The sequence below is a fragment of the Xyrauchen texanus genome, chromosome 10 (assembly GCF_025860055.1).
Source record: "Xyrauchen texanus isolate HMW12.3.18 chromosome 10, RBS_HiC_50CHRs, whole genome shotgun sequence".
Classification (NCBI taxonomy): domain Eukaryota; kingdom Metazoa; phylum Chordata; class Actinopteri; order Cypriniformes; family Catostomidae; genus Xyrauchen; species Xyrauchen texanus.
Window position 1 is genome coordinate 32,917,739 of NC_068285.1, and position 24,694 is coordinate 32,942,432.

At 38.1% G+C, this 24,694-nt stretch overlaps 2 protein-coding genes across 8 annotated transcripts; both read left to right on the forward strand.

The window, feature by feature from the left end:
• The first annotated feature begins 218 nt into the window (after positions 1-218).
• Positions 219-14,360, forward strand: zgc:91944 (uncharacterized protein LOC436941 homolog). Of its 7 annotated transcripts, none has more exons than XM_052136796.1 (11): positions 219-516; positions 1,200-1,313; positions 4,231-4,639; positions 5,097-5,182; positions 5,737-5,847; positions 7,518-7,643; positions 8,093-8,243; positions 8,967-9,049; positions 10,193-10,288; positions 12,827-12,948; positions 13,056-14,360. In XM_052136796.1, exons 2-11 carry the CDS (start codon positions 1,235-1,237, stop codon positions 13,188-13,190), a joined length of 1,398 nt encoding a protein of 465 aa, XP_051992756.1. In that variant the 5' UTR covers positions 219-516; positions 1,200-1,234; the 3' UTR covers positions 13,191-14,360. The 7 variants fall into 7 exon arrangements, with proteins under 7 accessions (XP_051992756.1, XP_051992760.1, XP_051992757.1 ...); XM_052136797.1 differs by lacking the exon at positions 219-516 and adding an exon at positions 539-738; XM_052136795.1 differs by lacking the exon at positions 219-516 and adding an exon at positions 2,331-2,488.
• Positions 14,361-18,533: 4,173 nt separating this feature from the next.
• LOC127651001 (coagulation factor XI-like) lies at positions 18,534-24,166 on the forward strand. Its single transcript, XM_052136694.1, has 15 exons — positions 18,534-18,636; positions 18,777-18,930; positions 19,219-19,328; positions 19,417-19,582; positions 20,169-20,293; positions 20,413-20,572; positions 20,775-20,881; positions 21,136-21,295; positions 22,013-22,146; positions 22,283-22,454; positions 22,554-22,714; positions 22,808-22,903; positions 23,002-23,156; positions 23,364-23,520; positions 23,660-24,166. The coding sequence occupies exons 1-15, from the start codon at positions 18,576-18,578 to the stop codon at positions 23,662-23,664; spliced, it is 1,923 nt and encodes a 640-aa protein (XP_051992654.1). The 5' UTR covers positions 18,534-18,575; the 3' UTR covers positions 23,665-24,166.
• Positions 24,167-24,694: the final 528 nt, after the last annotated feature.

Here is a 24,694-nt window from a genome sequence, read left to right on the forward strand (position 1 = left end):
TAATGTTTAGTGCTCATGCATGATGCATTGTAAATATTTATTAATTCCCTAAAGGGTGTGTGCAAAAAAATAAATGGAAACACAAATCCCTTCACAATAGCAATCATGTGAAATTTGTGAAATTCATGCAAGCTTATGGAAAATAGATATTCTATAACATTATTTCCCAAACATATGCTCAAATGTATTGCATATCTTTCTGCATAGGCTATTAAAGATGGGAAACATACAGTGTGCAAGTCTCCATTGGCTTTTTTGATGACTTCCTGAATCCACATGGGACTGGCGCTGCGGGTGAGAGGTCAATTGTTGACTTCCATACATAAAGTAATATTATGCTGCGGCATCTCAGGACAACGTGACCCTCTTCGGATCACCTTCATTAGCAAGTTGAAGCGACTCGGAGAGCAAGACAGTCGCACGGGAGGGCCGGGATTGTACCCACGGTGTGCACAGACTACGTTTCTAGCTGCACCATCTCCAACTCCGGCTACAGCTTGACGGTAGTACGGGGAGGTAAGGCGGATAACTGAACGGCATAGCTTTTCTTGCTAACAGCAATACAGTTATTCTAACTCCGAGTGAATCAAATCTGTGCTGCTACGAAGGCGTCTCACATCCGCAATCTTCAGAATGAGCTTTATTGCCAAGTGTTCTCACGTACACAAGGAATTTTTGGGAGATAGGAGAAACAAGCAAGTGCACACAGAACATTAGTCAGACAGAATATAAAACAAGGTAAGAGTATAAATAGTCATAACAAAAATAGGACATAGAACATGTGTAATTGGTAATATATGTGCAAGGCAGGGGCATGTACAGTTATGCACATCATAAGTGATAAGGAGAAGTATGTACAAAGCTGGTGCAGGGGACTTTTTGTAATATTGCATGACTTTACGTGTGGTCTGCCTGGAGTAAGCGCCGGCCTCAAGTCATTAGGTTTAAGTGTGAAAACAAATGCGAGAATACCGATTTCTTGCATGCATTTGTACAGCTGCGCGTGCCCGCCGGGGCTAGCCATTTAGCGCGTGCTAAGCGCGAGACTGACACGAAACAAAGTCGATCACAGATGTAATTTAGCTCTTATTGGAGATCGTTATTAAAACACACCAAAGCTTAGATTTTAATGGTTACTTTAGCAAGACTAATGGATACTTCCTGACTGGCTATTAGTAGTTATTGTGATGTTTTGACAGCCCTCAGCTTGTCCACTGCGGGTGACTCCTCGACCATGCGACAGTGGTGCCTTCCTGCTGTGGCTCCACGCGCTGAACCGCTCCCAACGGGCCGATTATCACCTCAAATCTCAGGTAGGACCGTAAATGATAATAGAAAATTAAAGTTGAGATATGCTACAAGATTTGCATTCATTGAGGAAAATGATAATGTTCGCAAGGCTGCAAAAGAATACTGTTTAAACCCAAATGATAGAAAAGATGTAAAAATAAATATTGAAAGTAATAAAGATGGTTAAAGATAAGGGCATCTTATGTGTGCTCCATGAAATCAAAATGGTAGTCGTGAAGCTTCCATGTCTAGCATGTCAATAAGGATGTTTCAGTGTATTCCTAAAAGTTTACAATTAACCTTTTAGCAGATACACACACACTTAAAACGAACAGTCTTTCTCCTCCAGGTAAATGGGACCAAAAGTATTGATTACTCATCTTGCATTAATGGGTGTATACATAATTTTGTACAATCAAATGCTCTCTAAAAAGTAAAATGAACACTCATTAATGCTGCTTTCCACTCAACTTGGAAAGCTGGAATTTCCAACTTCCTAGCCTACTAGGAAAATTGCAATGAAAAGCACTTTGAAATCGGACTTCCAACTTGGCAGGGGTGGATCTAGAAATGTTTTTATGGGGTGGCATGCAGACTTTGAGGGGTGGCAACACCAAAGGAAGTGCCCATGTGTAATTCTTATGGATTAAGGTGCCAATTAGTTCATTAATTCGAGTCACAATCAAATGATAAATGTCGTTCATTTGTCAAATTGACAACCATTTTGCTACTGATTTGCCAACATTAAAATTAGCATTTCTTTGCAAAATAAAAAAATGAGTAACAAATTGTATATCTTCAGAGCACCAAGACATTGTCTATGAAACACATCAACACATTCTAAATGTTCCTAAGCTTTACTTATAGATCCGGCAATCTGGAATAAACGTCACCACCTTGTGCAGGCCAGATTTTTTTATTTTTCAGATGCAGGGAGACAAGAGTAGCGGAAAAACAGATACATTTATTGACAGTTCTGTATATGAAATGCAGTGAACTCTGAAATTCTTTTAGTGACAACCACAAACTCTCTGCTCCAGCAGCGGGAACCCGGAATGCGCCTGAGCACCCGTGAACAAGATGCCACAGCTCACAAACATCCATCTCTCATCACACAAACCAGCCATGAAACACTCAGTTTGTATAGGGAAGAAACACGCTGCGCACCGGTGCGAGCCATCAACAATCAGCTCACCTAGTGAATATTTGAAAACTAATGAGAAATTCATCTTCTACCTCCTTTTTTTTTTTTCTTCTTTTTCTCCATGTATTTGTCCATGTTGTTGTTGATAAATTAAGCTCATCTCCCCAAGAGAGCCCAAACACTGTACATGTGCTGCAATAGTAGGTAGGCGATTGGTCGATGTTGTGATTGGCAGCTGCTGTAAACAATCACGGGATTCGATGCTGCTGTAATCGATCACGCTGTGGGTCTGTAGTCATTTGTGAATTCGCTGAGAGTTTAGGCAGTTTGACATGAATAAACCCCAACACAATGTCAAAATCAACAATAAAATATTTACATTTATATTTAATACATTTGGATACTTATGCAGGGTTGGCAGATGGGGTGGCAATGCTTTTTCTTAGGGTGGCATTTGCCACCTTGTGCCACCCTGGTAGATCTGCCCCTTCAACTTGGAAACTATTGCGGAAATCTTCAGCTCTGATTTCGCCAAGATGCAGGTGCATAACAACACACAAACCTGTCAGCACCAAGGAAGATTTACAAAGTTAATGATAAACATTCACATTTATTAAATAATATCCATTAATGAGTCCTGTTTAGCAAACATTTGCTGAGACAGATGTTCAAATTATGCTGTCTAAAGATAACCCTACACCTGTACAACATATGCTAGTTTTGCTGCATTGTTTATCAATTGTAAGAGATATCTCTAGATACAATCGAACAACGGCTAAGCTTACAGGAGCATGGCTGTTTTGTTTGCTTTTACATTGTTTTCCAAGCATCAGGCAATGGAATGCTTTCGTTGTCGGAGATCAGAGATATTAAGTCAGAATTTCCCACATCCGACTTTGAATGGAATGCAGCATGAAATCAGATTATTTTTAGCAAGTCAGTCTACCCGGTGGCCATCATTAAAATGCTCCTGGGCAGGCTGGGCAGCTATTTTTCTATATAAACAAACAGCATACAAGTGCAGCTCCTATCTACTTGAGAGGTAAAATGCAGAAATCTCCAAAATGGTTGCTCAAGATTAAGATAAAAAATCAGCAGTAAAGTCATACAATGGTATAAATTGTGCTTCTTTACAAAAAACACAATTTTCCCAGTTTGCCTAGCTACTGCATATTGCGCATGTGCATTCTCAAAGTTGGGTGGCAGGCGATGTCTGTATCTAAAATGTGATTGGCTCTTTTGCCTGTTAGGTGGGACTTTCTTTTCTACATCCGTTGGGTGTTCTGATTTCTCTCATTCATTTTAATAGAAGTGGCCTGTCTCTGATAATACCACCTGACACCGGATGCCAATAATTATTTGCAAATAATGGCTGTGGTGTAAACCAAAGGCTATTGACTATTAAGTAAGGGGACACTTTGATATATTCTCCCCCAACTTCATGTTCAAAAACATTACTGCCAGTTAAATGTTGATTGCAATGGCAATTATTCTATCAATGTACGGCAATGGGAGATTCTTTAACTTAAAACTTTAATCTTAGGCTACCTCCATGCCAATACATCTTAATTTGAAAATGCATTGATTTAGCAAGGTTTACGCCTCTCATTCACAATGGAACGGCATTTTAATAACTGCTTACTTTGGAAAATGATGTAAGAAACTTTTAAACTGCAGGACTTAATCTTAAAGTTAAAGCCTTAAATGCACTGTAATTATTCAGTAACTAAAGTTTTTAGTTTGTAATTTATTGGTGCCATCACGAAGAACTTTAGCAGCCATGTGTTGTCCTCCAGATGTCAGGATGGAGTGTTGTGATGTGGAGCCACGTTATACCATCGAACAGATTGACCTGCTCCAACGACTAAGGCTGTCAGGGATGACCAAACCTCAAATCATTCAAGCCCTGGAGTCTTTAGAGAGACTTGATCCAGACCATCATACCCCATACTGCAACAATCACTCAACCCCACCTAGTGCTCCTACCTCTGCAGCCCCTGCTGCCCCATCTTCCTCCTCTTCCTCCTCTTCTCTTACCTCAGCTACCACACAAACGCCTGTTATGGATGCTGCATTATCACCTAGCAACAGCTACGATGCCTCGCCCCCGCCCATGTACACACCCAGTGGAGTTCAGAGGTCGTTCATTTATGAATTGGCAGAAGAAGACTGGGATCTGGAGGAGAAAGTGGAGGAATACATGAGGTATCTTTTATAAGCGTGATATATGAACTGCTATGTGCCTTTCTTCTCAGGTCTACTGAGAGGGAGAGATTAATATAACAGAAGTTAATGAACGTCCCTGAGCAACAGTGTAATTTTCAGAGAACAAGAGCCCTTTCTGAATCAGGTCAGGTGAACAGCTGGTTCTAACGGATTATGAAAGATCTCAGACTGACTGACTTTTTGTAGTCTGAAACATTCCATGTAACTGCTTAAGCTCTGGAGAATGCCATTGAATATGTTCCCCATTTAACACAAATTTGACCAAATTTCGATTTACTACAGAAGTTTTAAAATGACATCATTATCGTTTAAAGCTGCTTACCTTTTGACTAATAAATTCAGTTTTGTTTTCATGGGTTTGTTCACAATATTGTGTGCATTGACTGCTGTCATGTTTTGATAAAGAGTCACTATAATGTTTATCTTTGTGCTTTAGGAGGGACAGTAACCTTGTGAAAGAAGAGATAAAGACATTTCTCAATAACAGAAGGATCTCACAGGCAATTGTTGGACAAGTCACAGGTACAATCTTTCTCTTAATCAATGAAAAAATTCCTAAACATCTGAAGGAACGTTAAATTTACTGATTGTGCAAAAGTAATTGAGCTGAAGATATGTTAAATCAGATAAAAAGGGTTTCTCACATTAAAAACTCTTAATCTTGTTTGTTTACTTGCCTCCATGCCAACCAATTTTACTTCTATAATGTGCATGTCCGGGTGAAACATCTCAAGTGAGATGACATGTAGGGCTATTTTCAACTTTTGAAAAATAATTGGGACATGAAATGTGGGTGTTCCATAACTTTAGAAGCCGGAAGGGGATTGGAAAATAAGAGGGCTTGGTGAGATTAATCGAAATGGAAAGTCACTGATGAATTGTGCACAAGAAGACAAGGAAATTACCCTATTTACTTTTAAGAAAGTAAATTTGATTCAGTTTTGATTTCATGCTAACCTAAAGGTTCTACTCCAGTAGGAGAAATGAAAACTACAGGATATGTTTTATTAAATGGGTTCCTGTTACTCCTGTCTCTGGCACTATATCTTTCTTCATGAGTTTATAACATTTTGCAGGTATCAGTCAGAGCTACATCTCCCAGTGGCTTCTGCAGCAAGGCCTGGAGATGAGCGACTCCAAACGCAGGACATTCTATCGTTGGTACCTGCTGGAGCGTAACAGTCCAGGTGAGTTATGATGCCTCTGCAGGGAGAGGCTTTGCCAAAAGCAAGGCAGGTGCCTGGATTATTGGGTTGGGGGCCTGCTCACTATTTGTCTTCATTTGTTACCTCCTGCCATATTCTCCCTACACAGTTCTGATGGTCCTTGAGGGCTTAAAATCTGAAAACGAATATGGTTTTGTTCAATAAAGATGATTGGTCTCTTTCGCTAATAAATGCAAACAAGTTGCATATTTATGTATGCAGACAAAGTTCTCACACCCAAACGATCACCCAAAGCGATGCATCACTCTCTGCAAATGTATCCTTAATGTGCAAAAAAAAAAAAAAAGCAAAACCTTTTTATGCATTCTCAAAATGCACATAATTTTTGTTACTCTAAAATAAGTAATGTAAGTGTTTAACTTGTAAGTGGAAAAAATAAGTTATAATCAAGTAATTGCTTAAAAGAAATTCAACTTCATACATTCCATGCTTTGAGAGAAGGTGATTTTTGCATATGTGTGGTTTCAGCTGGTTCTACATTTGATCATATATTTAGAATAAATTCAAGTGCGAACTCATTGATGCGTCACTTTCTGCAATGAAATGATCACACATGAGTTTTATGCACAAATATATGTGTTAGCACAATTAGTGAATGAGGCCCAATGTACTGGAAGGGCATGCCATATACTGTAGATGCACTGAATTTAAATTCATTTGTATAGTGTACTTTCCCCATTCATTATATTCTTAGGTTAATGCTGTTCTTGGCAGACGTGAGAAGTGTAGGCTGGTGCAGGTGGATACGGGCTTTAGAACCTTTTAGGCTGTAACACTGCCAACACTGTCATCTTGCATTCATAATATAGAGACTGTTTTGATGCTTTAAGGAGCTTATGAAGTAATGAGTTGGGATAAAGCCCCCCAGGACCACTTCTGCTCTACATCTCCCATGCTAGTTCCTTTTATGTAGCTCTCAGTCCTGAACCTGGGTTTGTCAAATGCTGGTTTTCACCCCCTCTCTGCACTGTGGTGCAATTAACACTTGACCCTACTAACAGATCCCTGTCCTGAGCATGTCGCTTTTTAATTATCTACAGTGCTAGAGAACAGCATGGCTCCAAAAACCTAATCACTTTTTGGATAAGTAGTTTGAAAATCTTTCACAATGTTCCCATGGTTATTGCAAACCTGGAAATATCAAGGAATTTCAAAATGTTTGATTTTCAGGCAAGAAAGCTTGTATAGTGAATAAATTTTTTTTCTTTGTATGTTCTACTCTATAATATTTAATTGGCAAGATATTGCTATCTGAGCAATTCCCTAGTGAGCTGCATTCAAATTTTTAGCTTTTTTTGTTTTGTGTATTGGAGAACTTTACACTGAAAAGTATACTCTGTTCATTCCAAGGATTGGTACCTGACATACAATTGGAAATCTGTTTTAGAAATCTCTATGAAATTATTATAAGTAATTTATATAATTACTTAAGCAGTAATCACAAACAACTGAGAAACCATTGAAGTTCATTAGTCAAATGAAATGGGAACCCTGTTATTAACACTGCTAGCTAAAATTCTTTCTCAAAGGATTTTCATCAAGCACTATTTTAATGTTTGTAAATGATTGTCACCATGAATGACAAGTTTTCGGACTCTCGAAGTGACCCTAGTTAACACAGTTTTCTGAAGGAATCAGATGGGGTGAAAACCAGCATGCTCAGGTCCACAGGAACAGGACTGACATGCCCTGGAACAAGCAAAGAGAACTGCTGATGCACCTCCTCCCCTGGTACTCCGCTCACCAATCTCAGTCAGGTAATGTCTGTGCTACGGGGAAACACTTCAAGTCATCTACACTAGAGATAAATCGATTGTTGGTTTGACCAAAATACCGTCTCTACTCAAAAAAACCACCATTTGGTGCACCCAACATTGCTATTACACCAGCAAACAATTGTGTTCACAGGTCGAATAACTTAATGTATTTTTTTTGCATAAATTACTCCCCTTTTTACCTAACAGCTATTCATGCTCAACCGATATAGCCCAAAACAAAGATGAACATAAATTTGCCAACATTTAGATCACAAAACAACTTTGCAGAATAATAATGGAAATAATTCAAGTTATTATTATTAAAATGTTCAAAAGATATTAGGTTTTTATTGCAGTATAGATAGATCTGACAAAAATTCTGCATATCCATCACTGAAGCATAAAATGTATCCATATCAAGTTGCATTTTTGGATAATGTTTACAACAGGGGCCACTTTGTCCATGCGCTCACTGGTTAAAGAAGAGCCCGATTGGAGGTTAACTGGAAGTCCCGGAGACAGGGCAGTGGTTGGGCCTTTTAGACTGCGGAGGGGGAGTCGCTTCACCTGGAGAAAAGAGTGCCAGTCAGTCATGGAGAGGTAAGTCACATTGCATCACTGTCTTTGAGTGATATCACCATTGTCATTTTCAAAGACACTGCAGAGTTGTGGGAGTGGCAGTTTAATTTAATTGTTGGAGGGAATCCTCTAAATCAGGACTTAATCAAAAGGTGGACCAGATGGAAAAATCTTCCAGGCATGCAGGACAAGACAAAATATTTTGTCAGGGAAAAGCTTTTATTATATATTATGTTACAGTAGGCCAATAATATTTGTTCACTATATAAATAAAACAACAGTTTATTATTTTTCTTTTTATGAGAAAAAATATACAGGTAATTTAAGACAACAACAACAAAATGCTTTCAAAATTGGTCCATAACTAAAAATAGTTATTAATGCCATTGACAAAGTTTCCAGTGTAGCCTGTTTTATTATTCTGCCCTGTTACTCATAGTTTTTATGGACATTACTGTTTCTTATTGACCAGGTGTTTACTTATTTAAACTATATATTTTTTTTTATTTACAATCGTATTTACAATATGTTTGTAAATCAGTCATATATTCATCAGATTACACAATGATGACTCCAAGATTTTATAGATATTACAATTTCATTTTCTGTTATGGTTTTCTGTAAAGCAGCATTGAAACGGTGTGTGTGGTTAAAAGCGCTATACAAATAAATATGACTTGACCTGACTTAAACAATGATCATGTTACCCAAAGTCTTGTTCTGACTGGCTGTTTGCTCTTGTAGTTTCTTTATAGAGAATCAGTATCCTGATGAGGCCAAGAGAGAGGAAATCGCCAATGCCTGTAATGCTGTCATTCAAAAACCTGGTAAGTGATTATGTAACACAGTTCACTGGAAAGGAGGAGGCAAGAACCGGCTTAACAATATAAATCATATTTTAATAATAAACTCAAGCAAAAAGACAAACACACACACACACACCAGGAGTCAGGCAGCTGCCCATAACTCTCTCTCTCTTTTGCACTGCCGTCTCTGGCTGCCTTTATCCCTCTCAGGCTTAATCAGCATAACTAGGGGCTGTGTGTGCGGAATCATGTCCCAACTCCGCCCTCCACACTTTTTTTCTGGGGGACGGCGCGCCCTTCCGGCCCTGTCTGCCGGCAGGTCATCCCCATCTTCCTGGATCTGGGAGGGGACATTGGGAGGGAAACAACAACAATAATAACAACAAAAAAAAATGTGGTACTTACACACTGTACCATTGATAATACCTACCAAAAACACAATAATATTTAAAAAGGAAAGGCCAGTGCGGAGCAGCAGCGGGAGAGAGAAAATAATAATTTACTCACCGGTTCTCCGATACGCCATAGCCTGGTCCTCGGCCACTCCTCCACCCTCTAGTGGACGATAGCTGCGCCTCCCCGGGCAGATCGGAGGAAGTCCGATCTGAGACAGTCTGATCGGAGGCCCCTGGCGGACTGAACGCCCTGCTGCATTTTCGGTGGACTGTCTCCCCCGCCCCTGGCATCAGTCCTCCCGCTCCAGGCAGTCGCCCTGTGGATGGTAGTGGCGAGGACATTATTACGGCACATCCCTCTTCCTTCCCGGATTGCGGCACCAGTGTAACACATTTCAGTGGAAAGGAGGCGACATCCGTCTTAACAATATAAATAATATTTGAATAATAAACGTAAGCAAAATAACAAACACACACACAGGTGTCGGGCAGCTGCCCGTAACACTGTCTCTGTTTCACTGCCGTCTCCGGTCGCCTTTATCCCTCTCTGGCTTAATCAGCATAATTAGAGGCCGGGTTTGCAGAATCATGGCCTGGCTCGGCCCCACCCTCCTCCCTGCCACAGATTGCAATCAGTATCTTTTTTTCTTAACGACCAGCCATAGCCATGCAATGGATGTTGAACAAATTTACCTTTGCCTCACTGAAGGTATAAATGCTTATTTACTTACCATGAATTTAATTGTTTCTTATATAAATGTTGTTTCAGGATGCAAACTGTCAGAGTTTGAACGAGTCACTGCTCTCAAAGTGTACAACTGGTTTGCCAATCGGAGGAAGGAGATGAAGAGACGTGCCAACATAGGTGAGACTGTAAGAAAGTATTTTAGTAAAAAACGTGATTCTTCCGGATTAATCTGGAATTCAGTTTTTTCTGACCTAAAAATGTGATGCATGAATTTTGTAAATCCTTTAAAAAAAATTATAAAAAAGGTGGGGTGGTTAATATTTAATTGGAGGTTCTTGTTATCGACAATGTCCTGCCATTCTCGATAAGCATTTTTCACCCAAAACAAAAAAGTGTCATTCAACCTTCCCTTGGAACAACTTCACTCACAAACTTCACAGCTGCTTCTGCGTCATGCACACACTTGAGAATGCCCAGGAGAGAGCCACCTGATTATGATGCCCAGGACATCATTAAAGTGAGACAGGTTAATTTAATTTATCAAGAGTAATAAAGTGGTTGTATACAAAACAGGTTTGAACCATTGCCACAGTTGCTGACAGGTTAAAAATCTGTAGCTGTAATTCCAGTGTTACTGACGTGATATTTGCATTGAAATCGTGAAATTTATCTTGACATATATCGAACCGTTTGTCTGTATAATCATAAAACTCTGCAGACATTTGAAAATGTTCAGTCTAGATTAATTTTCCCCCATTTAGTTTTTGGGAGACCACTCTCTGTAAAAAAAAAAAAAAGAGAAAAACTCCAGAAATAATACAAGCCACATGATGAAGAGGGGTCGGTACTCTGAAGAACATGTAATATTACATTTTTATTCAGTGGCATTTTCACATTAATGTGTGACTGTTGTAAAAGCAGCACAGGAACAGTACATGTTGAGGGAAATCTCTTTCAATTCTGCAAACGTTGACCTCTGAGACACTGGTATATCATATGATATCAACAGCATTATGGAGTGAATTAAAATAGAAATGGCAATGTAACTTTGCATGTCATAAATGCATTTAACAGCCTGCATTAACTGCTTCAGTCAGCAGCATGGCACAAGCTAATGGCGGTATCTGACAACTGTGTGCAGGAAAACACTGAGATGATATCATCAAAATGAGATGACCAAATGTTTATCATTTTACAGCGATGCTTATCAAAATAATCCCTTCCCAAATGTTGGCAATATATTTATAACTTATGCGCTCTGTTTGGGTGGTTTTGTGCTGATTAACAATAGCTGGGTGTTTGTCAAGAACTATTGTTAACACTTAACAATAAGGTTTTATTAGTTAATACATTAAAGTATCATGAACTAATAATTAACAATATATTACAGCATTTATTAATCTTTGTTAACATTGGTTCTACAGTATACAATCATTGTTAATTCATGTTAGTTCTTAGTGCATTATCTAATGTTAACATTTTCAACATTTTGATTTAAAAACATTTAGTTTAAATTAACATTAGAAATAAAAGTCATTTTATAAGGTTAGAAAAATATTGCCCTTACAAAGGAGAAAAAGAAGCCACTGGAAATCAATTCCAGGGGGAAATATTGCCCCCTTATGGAAAATGTATTTCTGTACCCTGCTGTATATTGTAATATATAATAATAATTAAATGCATTCCATTGAACTCATATCAGCCAGATAATGAGTTTCATCTCTTAAATTTAGGATTTTTTTTGGTGTGCACAACAATACTATTATTAATGTGTGGTGGATAAAGCACTTCAGTAATCATTAAAATACACTGATCAGCCAAAACATTAAAACCACCTGCCTAATATTTTGTAGGTCCCCCTGGTGCAGCCAAAAAGGCGCCAACCAGCATCTCAGAATAACATTCTGACATGATATTCTTCTCACTACAATTGTACAGAGTGGTTATCTGTAGAATTTGTCAGTTCGAACCAGTCTGGCCATTCTCTGTTGACTTCTCTCATCAACATGGCTTTTCCATTCACAGAACTGCTGCTCACTGGATGTTTTTTGTTTTCTTTGTTACCATTCTGAGTCATTTCTAGAGACTGTTGATCTCCTGAGATTTTCATGCACAACAGTTACAGAAATACTCAAACCAGCCCATCTGGCAACCATGAGATGATCCAAAGTAATACTTCTCTGCAAATTACTTGCAATTTCAGGTTTTAACCACAAATGTCGATAGAGAGTCCAACATGTTCTGTAGTACAGCTTTAACATAGAATGCATTTTTTTTTCTCCTTCAGAACTCCATATACTGCTGACATGTGTGGAATATTCGTCCTATTATGCCACCAACACAGAGATATTAGGAAAAAAATCTTGATGTATCTTGATGTTTTTTTATGGGTGCTATTTTACTAAATGCTGGCTAGGTTGTACAGGTTGCTATGAGTGACAATGACCTGTGCTGTTGGTCACTAATATGCAAAAAAAATAAATAAATAAATAGTTTCATGGCCAGACATTTTCTGAATGAATTTGCTTGTATTTTGCCATAAAGTCCACCAATTAACCAATCACAGGTCATGTCTAATATTTTTTTGTTAGATTTTATTATAATTTACACAGTAAGAGACAACAGGCAAATAAGGGAATTTGCCATTTTTATAGATGGAAAATTGAGCTACATTTTACCTTTTGAACTCTTTACACAACTTTCTCTTTTACTCAGAGGCTGCCATACTAGAGAGCCATGGAATAGAGGTGCCCAGCCCCAGCTGCCACTCAAACGGCGAAGAGGTTGAGACTCAAGATTTTGGAGATCAAGTTATGATCCAGCGGTTCTCTGAGCAGGTTAGAGATGGTTTTGTACATTATATTAGTTAATTGTGGAAAATGCTATACTTGTACTGCTTTTTTGGTCAGAATTGTTCACTTGAATGCGATGGGTTTGTTTTTAGGAGGAACTCTCTCAGAGAAAGCACACTGAACCAATGTTACCTGCTGTGGAAGCGGTGTCTCTTCCAAGCCCTCCTTCTCAAGTTGTAGAGCAGAAGCTGGATCAATCAAAAAGGGAGGCTACTGATGAGGACTAACCAATGAGCAGAGTCTTATTTTTGTTCCAAAGTGGCTTCAAACGGTTGTTGTCAGTCAGGCCTGACACTAAATTCTCTGGTGCCTCTTGTGGTAGGAAGGCCACTGTATGTATCTACAGTAATCGCGCTTGTAGTAATGGCAATATTTATCCCTATACAGTATATCGTGCATTCCAAGACAGTCTTAACGCTTCACGTAAGTGGGAAAGATGAGTATGGTGCAAACTAGTAACCTTTCTCATCATGCTAAAACTGTTATATTTTCTCAATAATCTCATATATTGGTTTCACCTACTACAAAAAACATCCAGAGAGAGGAGTCTAGATAAACCTGCAGGACAGGTGTTTAAGTTGACAGAAGTGGCACACTGAACATAGTTTGGAGTCTGTGTGAACATTGCGAGAGATTATTTACCTCTTAATTGTCTTATGCAATAGTTAAAAGATGGGACAGAGGACCCCTGACAAATACACCAACTCAGGTACAACTAAATTTGACAATTTAAAGAGAAGATTTTCACCATGATGGAAATGAAGGTGTTTCCAGTAATAACGGCTCATTGGGTAGAAATGTGATCTATTTCATCAAGTATACCAGACTGTGGGGGGGTGGAGGAGGGGGGCAAATAGATTTTCTTCATATCTGAAATCAATATTCAGATTATCATAGCTCTCCTGTCTGTTTTTGTATACTCTATGATTGTAACCTCTTTATATCCTGCCACTAAAGCTACATTGACCCTGACTGTTAGGGGTCTAAAATGCTTGATAGTATTTTATTTCCAAGTTATTATTAGCTATAAGCATAACTTACTTGCCTCTATTGTAAGGTAATGCAGCATATTCAACTACCATGTATAATATCCGTATCTAATGCAACAAGCTGCTTTTAAATGGATAGACATCCATTCCTGTGTCTCAACAAAAGCCAAAGCGAGGCCAAGTTGTAAAACAAGGAATTTTACAGAAACAAAGGCAAGTGTACTAAACAATTGCTTATGGCACATTAATGTGCTGCAGTCAAACTGCTTTGAGCGTGTAAAGGCTTTAAGCTGCACAGTATGATTATTTTGGCCTATCATCTCAGTTAACAAACAAGAAACAATGCGGCACTCTGTCAAGGCCCCATTCTCTGTGCTTTCTCCTAATGACATAAAACAATAAAATGAATAGACAAATGTAGTTTTGAGTTTGAATGTAATTGTATTCAGGAAGGCAAGGTTTTTGTGTGCACTCATTTTTACACCTGAATTCCTTGAGTTGAAACTAGTAACTCTTTACTGTGTACTAAGACTTAATTAGGAATGTTTATTGTTGTGCAGTTGCACAATTCATGCCTATTTTAAGACATATTTAAAAACAGTTGATAGTATTATGAGCACTGACTTTAATAATAGTACTTGATATTTCAAGGTGTTTAATACCTGGGAAGAGCTATCCGTTAGCATTTTTACTCATCTCAATTGCAGTTACTTGGCTGATGTGTGACCCTTTGGATGTGTCTGCATTCTGGTTGCTGCCATCTTTGGTCATACCCACTCATTCCTGAGACAATTGTTTTAAGCCTGTCATCTTAGCCATAAATGCCATGTGACTAATCACTCTGGAGCGATGTCAGGAAAATGACATCCTGACAATGATGGTAATTGGCTGATGGCAACACAAGAATGTGCACAGTCCCAAATAATTCACTACAGATGGTCCTGAGCTTAAAGGTAGTTGATGGGAAATATACGTCCATTTGTTTTTTAAGAACCCTTGTCATTGGCAAAACATATTTTTAGTGTCTTAATTTTAATTGAACACAATGTACAGCCAATTGTGAATGGACATCAGTGGAGATACATGCTTTTTGCCCTCAGAATAGTGAGCGTTATGGTATCTACCAGCAGGGGCTAACTGGACTGTGAAGACAAACAGAGAGACAAACCTTGAAGCCTTGGTATGCTCCCCTCAACCCTGTTCTTGACAATCCAACTTTCATTCATCCCAGTCATTTTCTACACTATTGCTGCTGCCTTTTTATTATTTTCTCTTCCATATTTAACTGAGGTTCCCAGAAGAGAGCTCATTTCAGCCAAAAGACGTTCAGATAACCTTGCCTTTTACTCCTTGATACTTGTAGTATCTTCTTTTTTTTAAATCACATGTGCCTAGAAATCCGTCTAAAATGCCTCAAACCCAAGTAATCTGTTCTGTGCTTTCTCCTCAATACTCAAACCACCAGATCTATCTACTCCTTCCTTCCTTCTTTTTCTCTCTCTCTCCCTCTTCTGAAAATAATTGCCTTTATATACATTATAAAAAAAAAAAACCTGTGGGCACTGTTTGATTGCTCATATCTTAAAAAAATGCATAAAGACGTTGCATGATTTTTGGAATACTATGACTTTTTGTAAACAAAATTATGTCACTGTGACATCATCATGACATCTTGCTAGGAATAAATATGTAAATCGTTTGGCCCTAAAAAAAAAAAAACAGGGCAACTATCTATATATATATATATATATATATATATTCCTAGTGTTTATATGCCCTATTTAAAATTGTATTTTATTTATTCATGAAATGACAAGAAATTTCAAGCATTGTGAGCAGAGAGCACCTGCTGTGTGTGAGTGCCAAAACTCCAACATACAGCCACCCATACAGATTACAGACACTACCAATATAACAGGTATTTAAAGGTTGTAAATGGTTGATTGTAAATACCAATATAACAGAACATAACATCTCATATTCTCATCTTGATCAAAAATGCATAAAATTATTTCAACACAAAATGGAAATTCCCTGCCCAGTTTCAGTAATGCTACATTAACACCACAGAAAGTATTCACATTGTCCCAAATGCAGATGGATGAAGTAAATTTTGCACATTTAAATGTACAGATCACAAATGGTCTTCACTTATATGGCGGCTTTTTAACCTTAGCGGTATTCAAAGCGCTTTACACTGTGTCTCATTCACCCATTCACACAAACCAATGACGGCAGAGCTGCTATGCAAGGCGCTAACCTGCCATTGGGAGCAACTTGGAGTTCAGTGTCTTGCCCAAAGACACTTCGGCATGTGGGCCAGTAATCGAACCACCAACCCTGCGATTAGAGGACAACCCGCTCTACCACCAGAGCCACAGCCGCCCCTGTAATAAGTCATAATAAAAATAAGTTGTGACAAAATGTTTTAGAACGGAATTGCTTTAGTTTGTTTCAAAGAAGTAAACTGAACAAGCAGCAAAAATCATTTTGGACTTATAATAGAAGTTAATGTGGACAATTTTTGGAGGGTTTAAATGCCGAAATGTGAAGCTTGTTATTTCAAGCAATTATAATCATTCTTCTGTTAAAATGAGTATTAGTTGAGCAGTAAAGTTTCTGAGGAATTACAGGGTTTACGGCTTACAAAAAACAAAGTTGTAATATTGGATGATTACACAGAAAAGGTTAGTAAACAATCTTATCACACTAAAATCATGTTAATGCGTTTTGTGGCTATACTTCTGAAACTGAGTATTTTAACGTTTACAGATTGTCCACATTCACATCCATTGTAAGTGCTTCACTGGAACCCAGATTTTTTTTGTTTTTTATATTCAAAGAAAAGGAGGGATGAGTCAAAATTATTTTTGTGGAAATCAAAATAATCCTGCAAATGCTGTCGATTTACTTGAATTGAACCCAGAATATTTCTTTAATCTGCTTTAAATTGCTCTCTCTCTCTCCCTCTCTTTCTTACAACTCAGTGGTCCAGAAAACACCTCTTGCTTTGTGACTGCCAGCATTTCACTTGAATCAGGGTTATGCCTCAGGATGTAGGGCCATTCTTGCCTGCAAGAGAAATATTCATGTTTACAGAATAACTTCTGTCGGTCTTAATACAGAAACTCAATACAGACCTTCAGACTGTTCTGACTCTGGTTGCTATGGCTTTTTTAACTGATCATTCTATTTTCCTGTAGCAGATAATCGAAAATCACAAAAATCAGTCTGTCTGGATGTCTGGGCAGAAAGAGCTGTCCAACCAACATACGCGATCATTCACAGTCAGTTTTTTTCATTAAGTGCATAAAGGGGCCATTAAGGAGATATGTAATGCCATAATAAAAGGCCGGTATGGGGGTAAAACGTCATTTATATAATGATGCGGCAGTCTCTGTGAACAACTGCACAGAAAACGCAAACATTTTGGGAAATGTGTAGAGTATAAGTAGGCTACAGCACAGAACACTTAAATACACATTTTTTCACCTACATAACCAAGTAAACAAACCAGAACAAAGTTCTGCTCCTAGTTTAACGATTTACTTGCTCCTACATGCCTCAAACAAAACCCTGAGAATCTTTATAAGATTTGGCAAACTGGCAAATCCAGTGAAAATTTCATCCTCAAACATGATCATTTTGTTAAACTGGTACTACTTAAAAATATGAATGTTTGTTCCTAGGTAGACTGATATTAAGTCCTGTGTACACAGAGTTTATAACATAGGAAGTTATAGGGATCAAGATGAGATGCACCCAGTGTCACAAATTGAGTTATACATATACAACATAAACATCAAAGGCATTAGGCCTTTGTTCAATTCTTTGTTCAATCTTACATGATTTCTTTCACTATTCATATACTATTCATTGTTTGCCATAACTCCAGAGAATATTGTGCTCTTTATATGATGTTACTGAAATAACTTATCTCAAATTATCTTGTTACCACCTGTTCTCAACCTAACACCTTGCTTTAACCAACTGGCCCCACAGAAACATGTAGCCTTCAATGTTTGTTGCATGTTGTCCCTCAGCAATTGTGGCCATTGTGGTGTTTCGATGAACTTGGCATTACTGTATTGGAATGCTACAAAAGTGCTTGCCATCAGAGACTGGATGAGAACAGAGGTTATCAGACACCACAACAGAGAGTCCAGATCAGCTGAAAGAAGATGGAGGAAATACAGAAATCCAAATGATACTGCCTCATTCACCTTGCAACAGGGCTAAATCAAGTGCCTGGGAAAGCTTCTCGGAAGCAAAGCTTGACGCAGCCACCTCTTACCTTAGCAAATAGTTCTGCACCTTCTCCTATTTTTCCTAATAACTTATTCAAAATGTTTTCAGAAGTGTTATCAAAATGTGTAATGCCTCTTCCTAACCTACTTAATACTGTTACATGAACCATAATTACCCTGAATTGATTTGATTGATTGTGACTTAAAATCCAGCCCTTTAGACTGTATTTTTACTGTTATGTTTACTCTTTTGTACCTATGATTTGCACTTTAGACTCAAATCTGATTGGCTTTTAGGATATAGCTATTCTATTTAGCTGTAACTCAATGTAGTTCTGCATGCATTTGGTGGCGGACCAAGCTGTATGGTGGAAAAATGAGCCTGTTTTTTACATTTGCATTTTTATTGGTTTTCATACCAGGAGCCTTCACAAAAGGTACTCATTCAACATGCTGAGTATATATTTGACCTCTTTCTCTTCAGATTTATCATCTTAACAATATGCTAGATGGTACTGGTGAAAGAAAGTTATAAACTGGGTTTGTGTGTCTGCTGTATCCTGTGGGTTTTCCTCAGTGGATCCAGGCCTGTGGATGGATATAGAATTCACTGCGAATGATGTTAGCCAGATTCACTCTCCGGATGTCTACCACTGTCAACTTGCCTGCACCCAGCACCATTCCTGTCTTTTCTTTACATTTTTTCACCATGATTGGAAGGAACACAATAGGTTGGTTGTGCAATGTTATTCAAAGTGCTTCCATAGACTTAGAAAGCACACAGTTAGAGGGTCTTTGCAAAAGCAGCAAGCTTAAGCATGGTTGAGTGTGTTAGATAATTGATGTGCTTGTACTATGGTCTACTGTCCTATAGGTTAACCCCACGGGTAAGGTATTGATCTATGCTTCAAACTGATGAACTACAAAACAGGTCGATTTGTCAGTGTCCACTGTTTATTTTTTCTTTACATTTGTTACCTTAAATGCATTAACAGCTATTCAAATGTTAATTGTTTTAGACAGTTTCATTGCGATCTGAAAAACACAGCATCTGGGTTACCAACAGCTTTCAAAGAGCTCAAAGGAGTAACTTCAGGATTCTCACTCAGTCGTAAAGACTACAAACCAAGTGAGTGCAAAGTTTAATGCATTCTAAGCATATATCTATTTTTAGGTATTCCAAAAACAGGTACTAATTTTTGCTTATTTTGGATCAGATGTCTGCTTGTCTAACGTGTATGAGAATGTGGATTTCACTGGCTCAGATTACGACAGATCACAAGCCAACACTTTTGAAGAGTGCCAGAGTGCCTGCACAAATGACTTGCGCTGTCAGTTTTACACATTTGTGACATCAGTATTTACAGTGAATCCACTGCTTCGGTAAGAAAGAACATATTGTAATTGCATATTTATTGCGTTCACACAGCAGTATGGTTATGGTTTATACTATTATTATGCAAACATTTGATAAAGTTTCTGAAAACTGGGTTTTGAAATACAAAATTAAATCCTTGAAGACCCTGATCATAAACACAGTATATGATCCATTCTGGCTTAAGTCAGTTTGAGTCATGTCAATTTGTTAAAAGGGGATTCCTCAGAAGGGGAACGATGTTTGTCAGCTTGGATAATTTTATGGAATAAAATAAAATTATCTTTCTAGTTGTAGAGTGTAGATTGTAAAATGTTTAAATGTTTTTATTGTATAATTACTTATTCATACTTTTTAATAGAGGCTTGCTCTCTATTCAAACTTCTCTATAAACATATGTACAAAATTTAGATTTTTACATCATAATCAAGTAGTGAAAATTGACCCAAGTTGAAAAAAATCTTCCTTAAAAATTGTCAATTTCAAACATAAACTGTGTGTATTTACCCACTGTGACCTGCTTTGTTATATATTTGTGCAAATGCATGCTTTATTTTAGAATTTTAGAATTTTAAGTTTCTTTTGTTTTGGCAGCAACTCGTGCTTTCTTAAATACAACTGGGTTCTTCCGATACCTCCGATCATCAAATCCACACCTGGTGCTGTGTCTGGATTTTCAGGCAAAGAGATTTTTAAAGCGCAAGGTCCTAAAACAAAAGGTACTGTATAAACATGGTCATTCTTTCTCATTGCTTTGTATTTTGTTTAATGATGAGGGTTATTCCTCTTTGTTTTGGTTCATGCTTTTTGTGTCATCTCCTTTTTGGTTTAATGATAGCATGCAAGGATCAGATTCGAGTCAGTACTGACTTTCCAGGGGATGGCTTTGAGATGATCCCTGCCGTGTCACCTCGGCACTGTCAGTTCCTGTGCTCCGAACATCCCAAATGCACCCATTTCTCATACTCTTCTGCCAAAGCTCCAACAAGTGAAACATGGTGAGAAATGTGTTAAGAGGTGGTAGCTCAGTAGTAAAAAATCTGGGCTGCTGCATAAACTTTGCATGTTCAGCTCCATCTGTCATGTGGAAATACTGGGATCACAAACTTAATACTCACCATTGTTGTCCTGAAGAAGACACTTACTGCCCAATAAATGCTTCCAAATATCTCTAAGACCAAAAACACATTCCTCTGGCAGGTATCATATGCGATGCTTCCTGAAACATAAACCTCAGTTAAATGAGATGGATGCAGTCATGAAGGAAGAAGTGTATTTTGGACAGCCGAGTTGTGAGCCCTCAAATGGTGAGTTGTTTATTGGCTTCAGTAAGAAACATTGTGGTGGGTAATGAAGTCCAGTACATAGATGTTACAGTGAAAATTCATGAAAGAGATTGTTTCATAACCATTTAAGTGTTCACAGGTGTTGGGAAAAAAGACTGTTGGTTTGTTTTGCCACTGGTGCTTCTGGTGTATTACACATGTATATTACATTGTTTTTGTATTCATTTATGGTGTTTGATTCCATGCTGTTAATTGTTGTTGGTTTTCATCAATAGATTGGGCAAAAAGGAAGTATGAAAATGTAGATTTCTTTGGGGGTGACAACCACAATGTTGAGACGAATGGTCCTGAATCTTGTCAAGATATTTGCACATCTGACCCAGACTGCCAATTCTTCACTTATTTTCGTCCTTCATACCAAGAAGAGAACAAGAGGTAAACATCAACAGAATAACCAGCAAAGCTCCCAAAATAGCAAACACATAGCACAAACTGTTTTTTATTTTTTTGAATTAGCTTCTTCTTCAAGTGCCGTATCCAATGACGGTGGCGACCATGTAATACCACTCCTTCCTATCGTTTGCCAGTCGCAGAAGCTTAATCTTATCCATGCCTGCCCAGTTTTCTATTTTCTGAAGAAATGTTGTACTCTGTTGCCCTCTGTCTCTCTTTCCCTCAATCTTTCTTTTTAAAAATAAAAAATACTCCATACCTTCTTTCCTCACTCAATGGCCCAAAAACTCAAATGGTCATTTCCGGATCTTCCTGAGTAGCACCCTTTGACTGCCTACTCTGTTTAAAACTCTCATTTGTGGTATGACTTGTCCAAGGAATTTATAACATACTGTATGTCTGAGGAACCATGTTTCTGTTGCACCTCCCATCCGATGTTATCCAACTTCCCAAATAGCTAAAGCCTTTCACTTGATTCAGACCTCCATAGATTTTGATATTGCAGATCAGAGTTTCCTTTTGCTTTGTATACACAAGGCATACCGTTTTCGTGCAGTTGATAAAGAGCCCTTTCTTCTCACTCATAGACGTAACTTTACTCACTATTTGTTGGAGGTCCGATACAGAACTAGCTGTGCTTATGTCTGTGCTTATGTTCGGAGAGGCCATATATTTGATCTTTAATTTCTGATATTCCAGGAGGAAGTGTTATTTAAAGCAGGTTATCACCCTACCCCTGCCACCTCTTGTGATGGCTTTGCAGGGTGCGATATCTGGATTTCCATTAAGAAACTGTAAGAGTGTTGCTGAAGGGGGGTCAACAGAAGTCCATGGTATGTTGTTCTTATTTAAGCAAGCATTTCTTGCTTATTGTTTATTTCACATTTCATCATGTAGATGGATGAAGTGATGTTTCCAAGATCATGATCCCAAAAGAAAGTGAGTTTTTCTTCTACTTTTTTGTCGTAGATACAGTAAAGTGTAAAGCACATAATGTCAGAGCCAGGGTATTTGGAGGTGTTGATGCCCAATCAGGTAAATGGCCCTGGCAGGTTAGTCTGCAAAAGTGGGGAAGCCATTTTTGTGGTGGATCCATCATCGGAGAAAAATGGGTTCTCACCGCAGCACACTGTTTCCAGTAGTAAGTACTATAGCCAAACAGTTCAAGCTGAAAAATGAATGGGTGGTTAAAACCCATATCAAAAGTTTATTTTGTTCTCCATTAAATATGTCCATGCAGTCCCAACATACAGATATCAGTTTCAGCTGGATTAACCAAACTATCTGAAGCTGGGGTCAAATATGATGTGGATCAGGTCATTACGTATCCTGGATATGATGACAGTACTCTGGAAAATGATATTGCCTTGTTGAAGCTGAAGACACCAATTATATTCACAGGTATTGTAAATTAGATTCTTCCAATCTCATTGTCTAGTCTTCACACGCTATCCATTTAATATCTCAATGGCCTCTTATCATTGATTCTCAAAGATCGTATTGCTCCAGTATGTCTTGTTGGAAGGGCAATTGAAGTAGGATTCCTTGGACAGAAGTGCAGTGTGACCGGGTGGGGCAAGCTGAGCACAGGTACTGCAAAGTGCACTGTTTTATTATCAAGGTCCCAGTGCAGTTCAGGGAACCACTGGATCTGTCCCATGCTTATAATCTTGTCCGGGGCATTTCAGGTCGGTTACCAGATGTTCTCCAGGAAGCTCAGGTTCCTCTTATTGGATCAGAGTCATGTAAAGTCATGATGCCAGTTGTATGGTCACGACCCCAAAAAATTCTCAAAACCAACTTGTGCGCTGGGTACCCTCAGGGTGGCATTGATACTTGTCAAGTAAGCCTCATCTCTGAAGTTTTATGTGTGCCATTGTAAATGTCATTTATAAAGTGGTTTTAACTTGTTTTTAACATCTTGGACTTTTTCTTTTTTTTCGAAATAGTTGTAGTTCCTGCTTTAGGTAGAAATGTTGCAAGTCTTAAAAAAATCAACATTTACTGATGGTCACAGTAGCTTAATTTACACTTTGCTCTCAACTGGCAGGGTGATTCTGGAGGTCCACTTGTGTGTGAGGCTGATAACACATGGTACATAACAGGGATCACTAGCTGGGGATTGGGCTGTGCAGAAGCTAACAAACCAGGAGTTTACACTCGTGTTTCTCACTATCTTGACTGGATTAAACGCACAATGGCCAATGGTGAGTGTACAGTATTAATCAACAGCATAATCACAATTGTATTCTTTGACTTTTTAAATAAAAATAAATATAAAGCTTAAGCTATTTTTAGTGATCAACATTATCATTATTAATATAAATAAATATTTTTGCTTTTCAGGGTGACAAAGAAACAAAAGGATTAGCATTAATGGCATAACTGCTGTTTATTAGTTTAACTAATATTGTAAGTTGCAGTTGAAAGGCCATCTCCTCCATTTTACATTCTAAAATCAAAACGGTGAGGACAATCCCACGATAGACACAAGCATATTTTAATATCCTATTGAATCCATTAACCATATCATACTGTATCATTCATGTAGCTTTATCCTGCAGATAATATTTTAATATTCACAGGTGACGTTATCTATAAATGTAGTTTGACTACTTGGAAAACAAATGACCTTACTTAAAATTACACTGAAAAACAAAACAAAAACATATGTATACATAATTTCAAGATCTAACCAGTAGAGGGCAATGTCACATCTGTGAGGTACATTAGTTGTTGATACTCAAGAGGATAAAACCATTGCCTCTTTTTAAGGGAGAGTCTTCAAACTCTGTAAAATTTTGTATAACGTGAAAGGAGGAGCAAATGCTGAAGTGTGTTAAATAAAATGCTTTTGTGTGCAATCAGTTTGCCACAATTAATTGAGTGCCATTTTGCTATAACATGTTTGGAGTTACATTTAGTTTTTTTTATTATTTATACTTGGTGTCAGCTACAACAAAATTAGTAGTTTATAACAGTGTAATTACACGTTTTATTACAATGAATTTAACACAACACAGGGAAATGGATGAAAAGATTGCATATTGTTTTCAGTGTACAGTATAAAGCTTTATGGCTGCACAGTATTATTTGGGCCTCTCAGGTCAGGTTAGGCTTCATAAGGACAAAACACAATAAAATGAATAGGCATATATAGTGTTGAGCAAAAAAAGCCGACCTTGTGGAGAAGTGCCAGGAAGCAAAAAAATAGCACAATCATACGGGTGATGAGGAGGAAGGGTCAAGGCGTGGGCCGGCTGAACACCGCCATCAAGTCATTGTATTGCCACCGGTACTCTGGATATATCCGCCGATTCATCCTAAAATGAAACACAAGACTGGACAAGGAAGACAGCAGATTCAAGATAATGAGAGAGT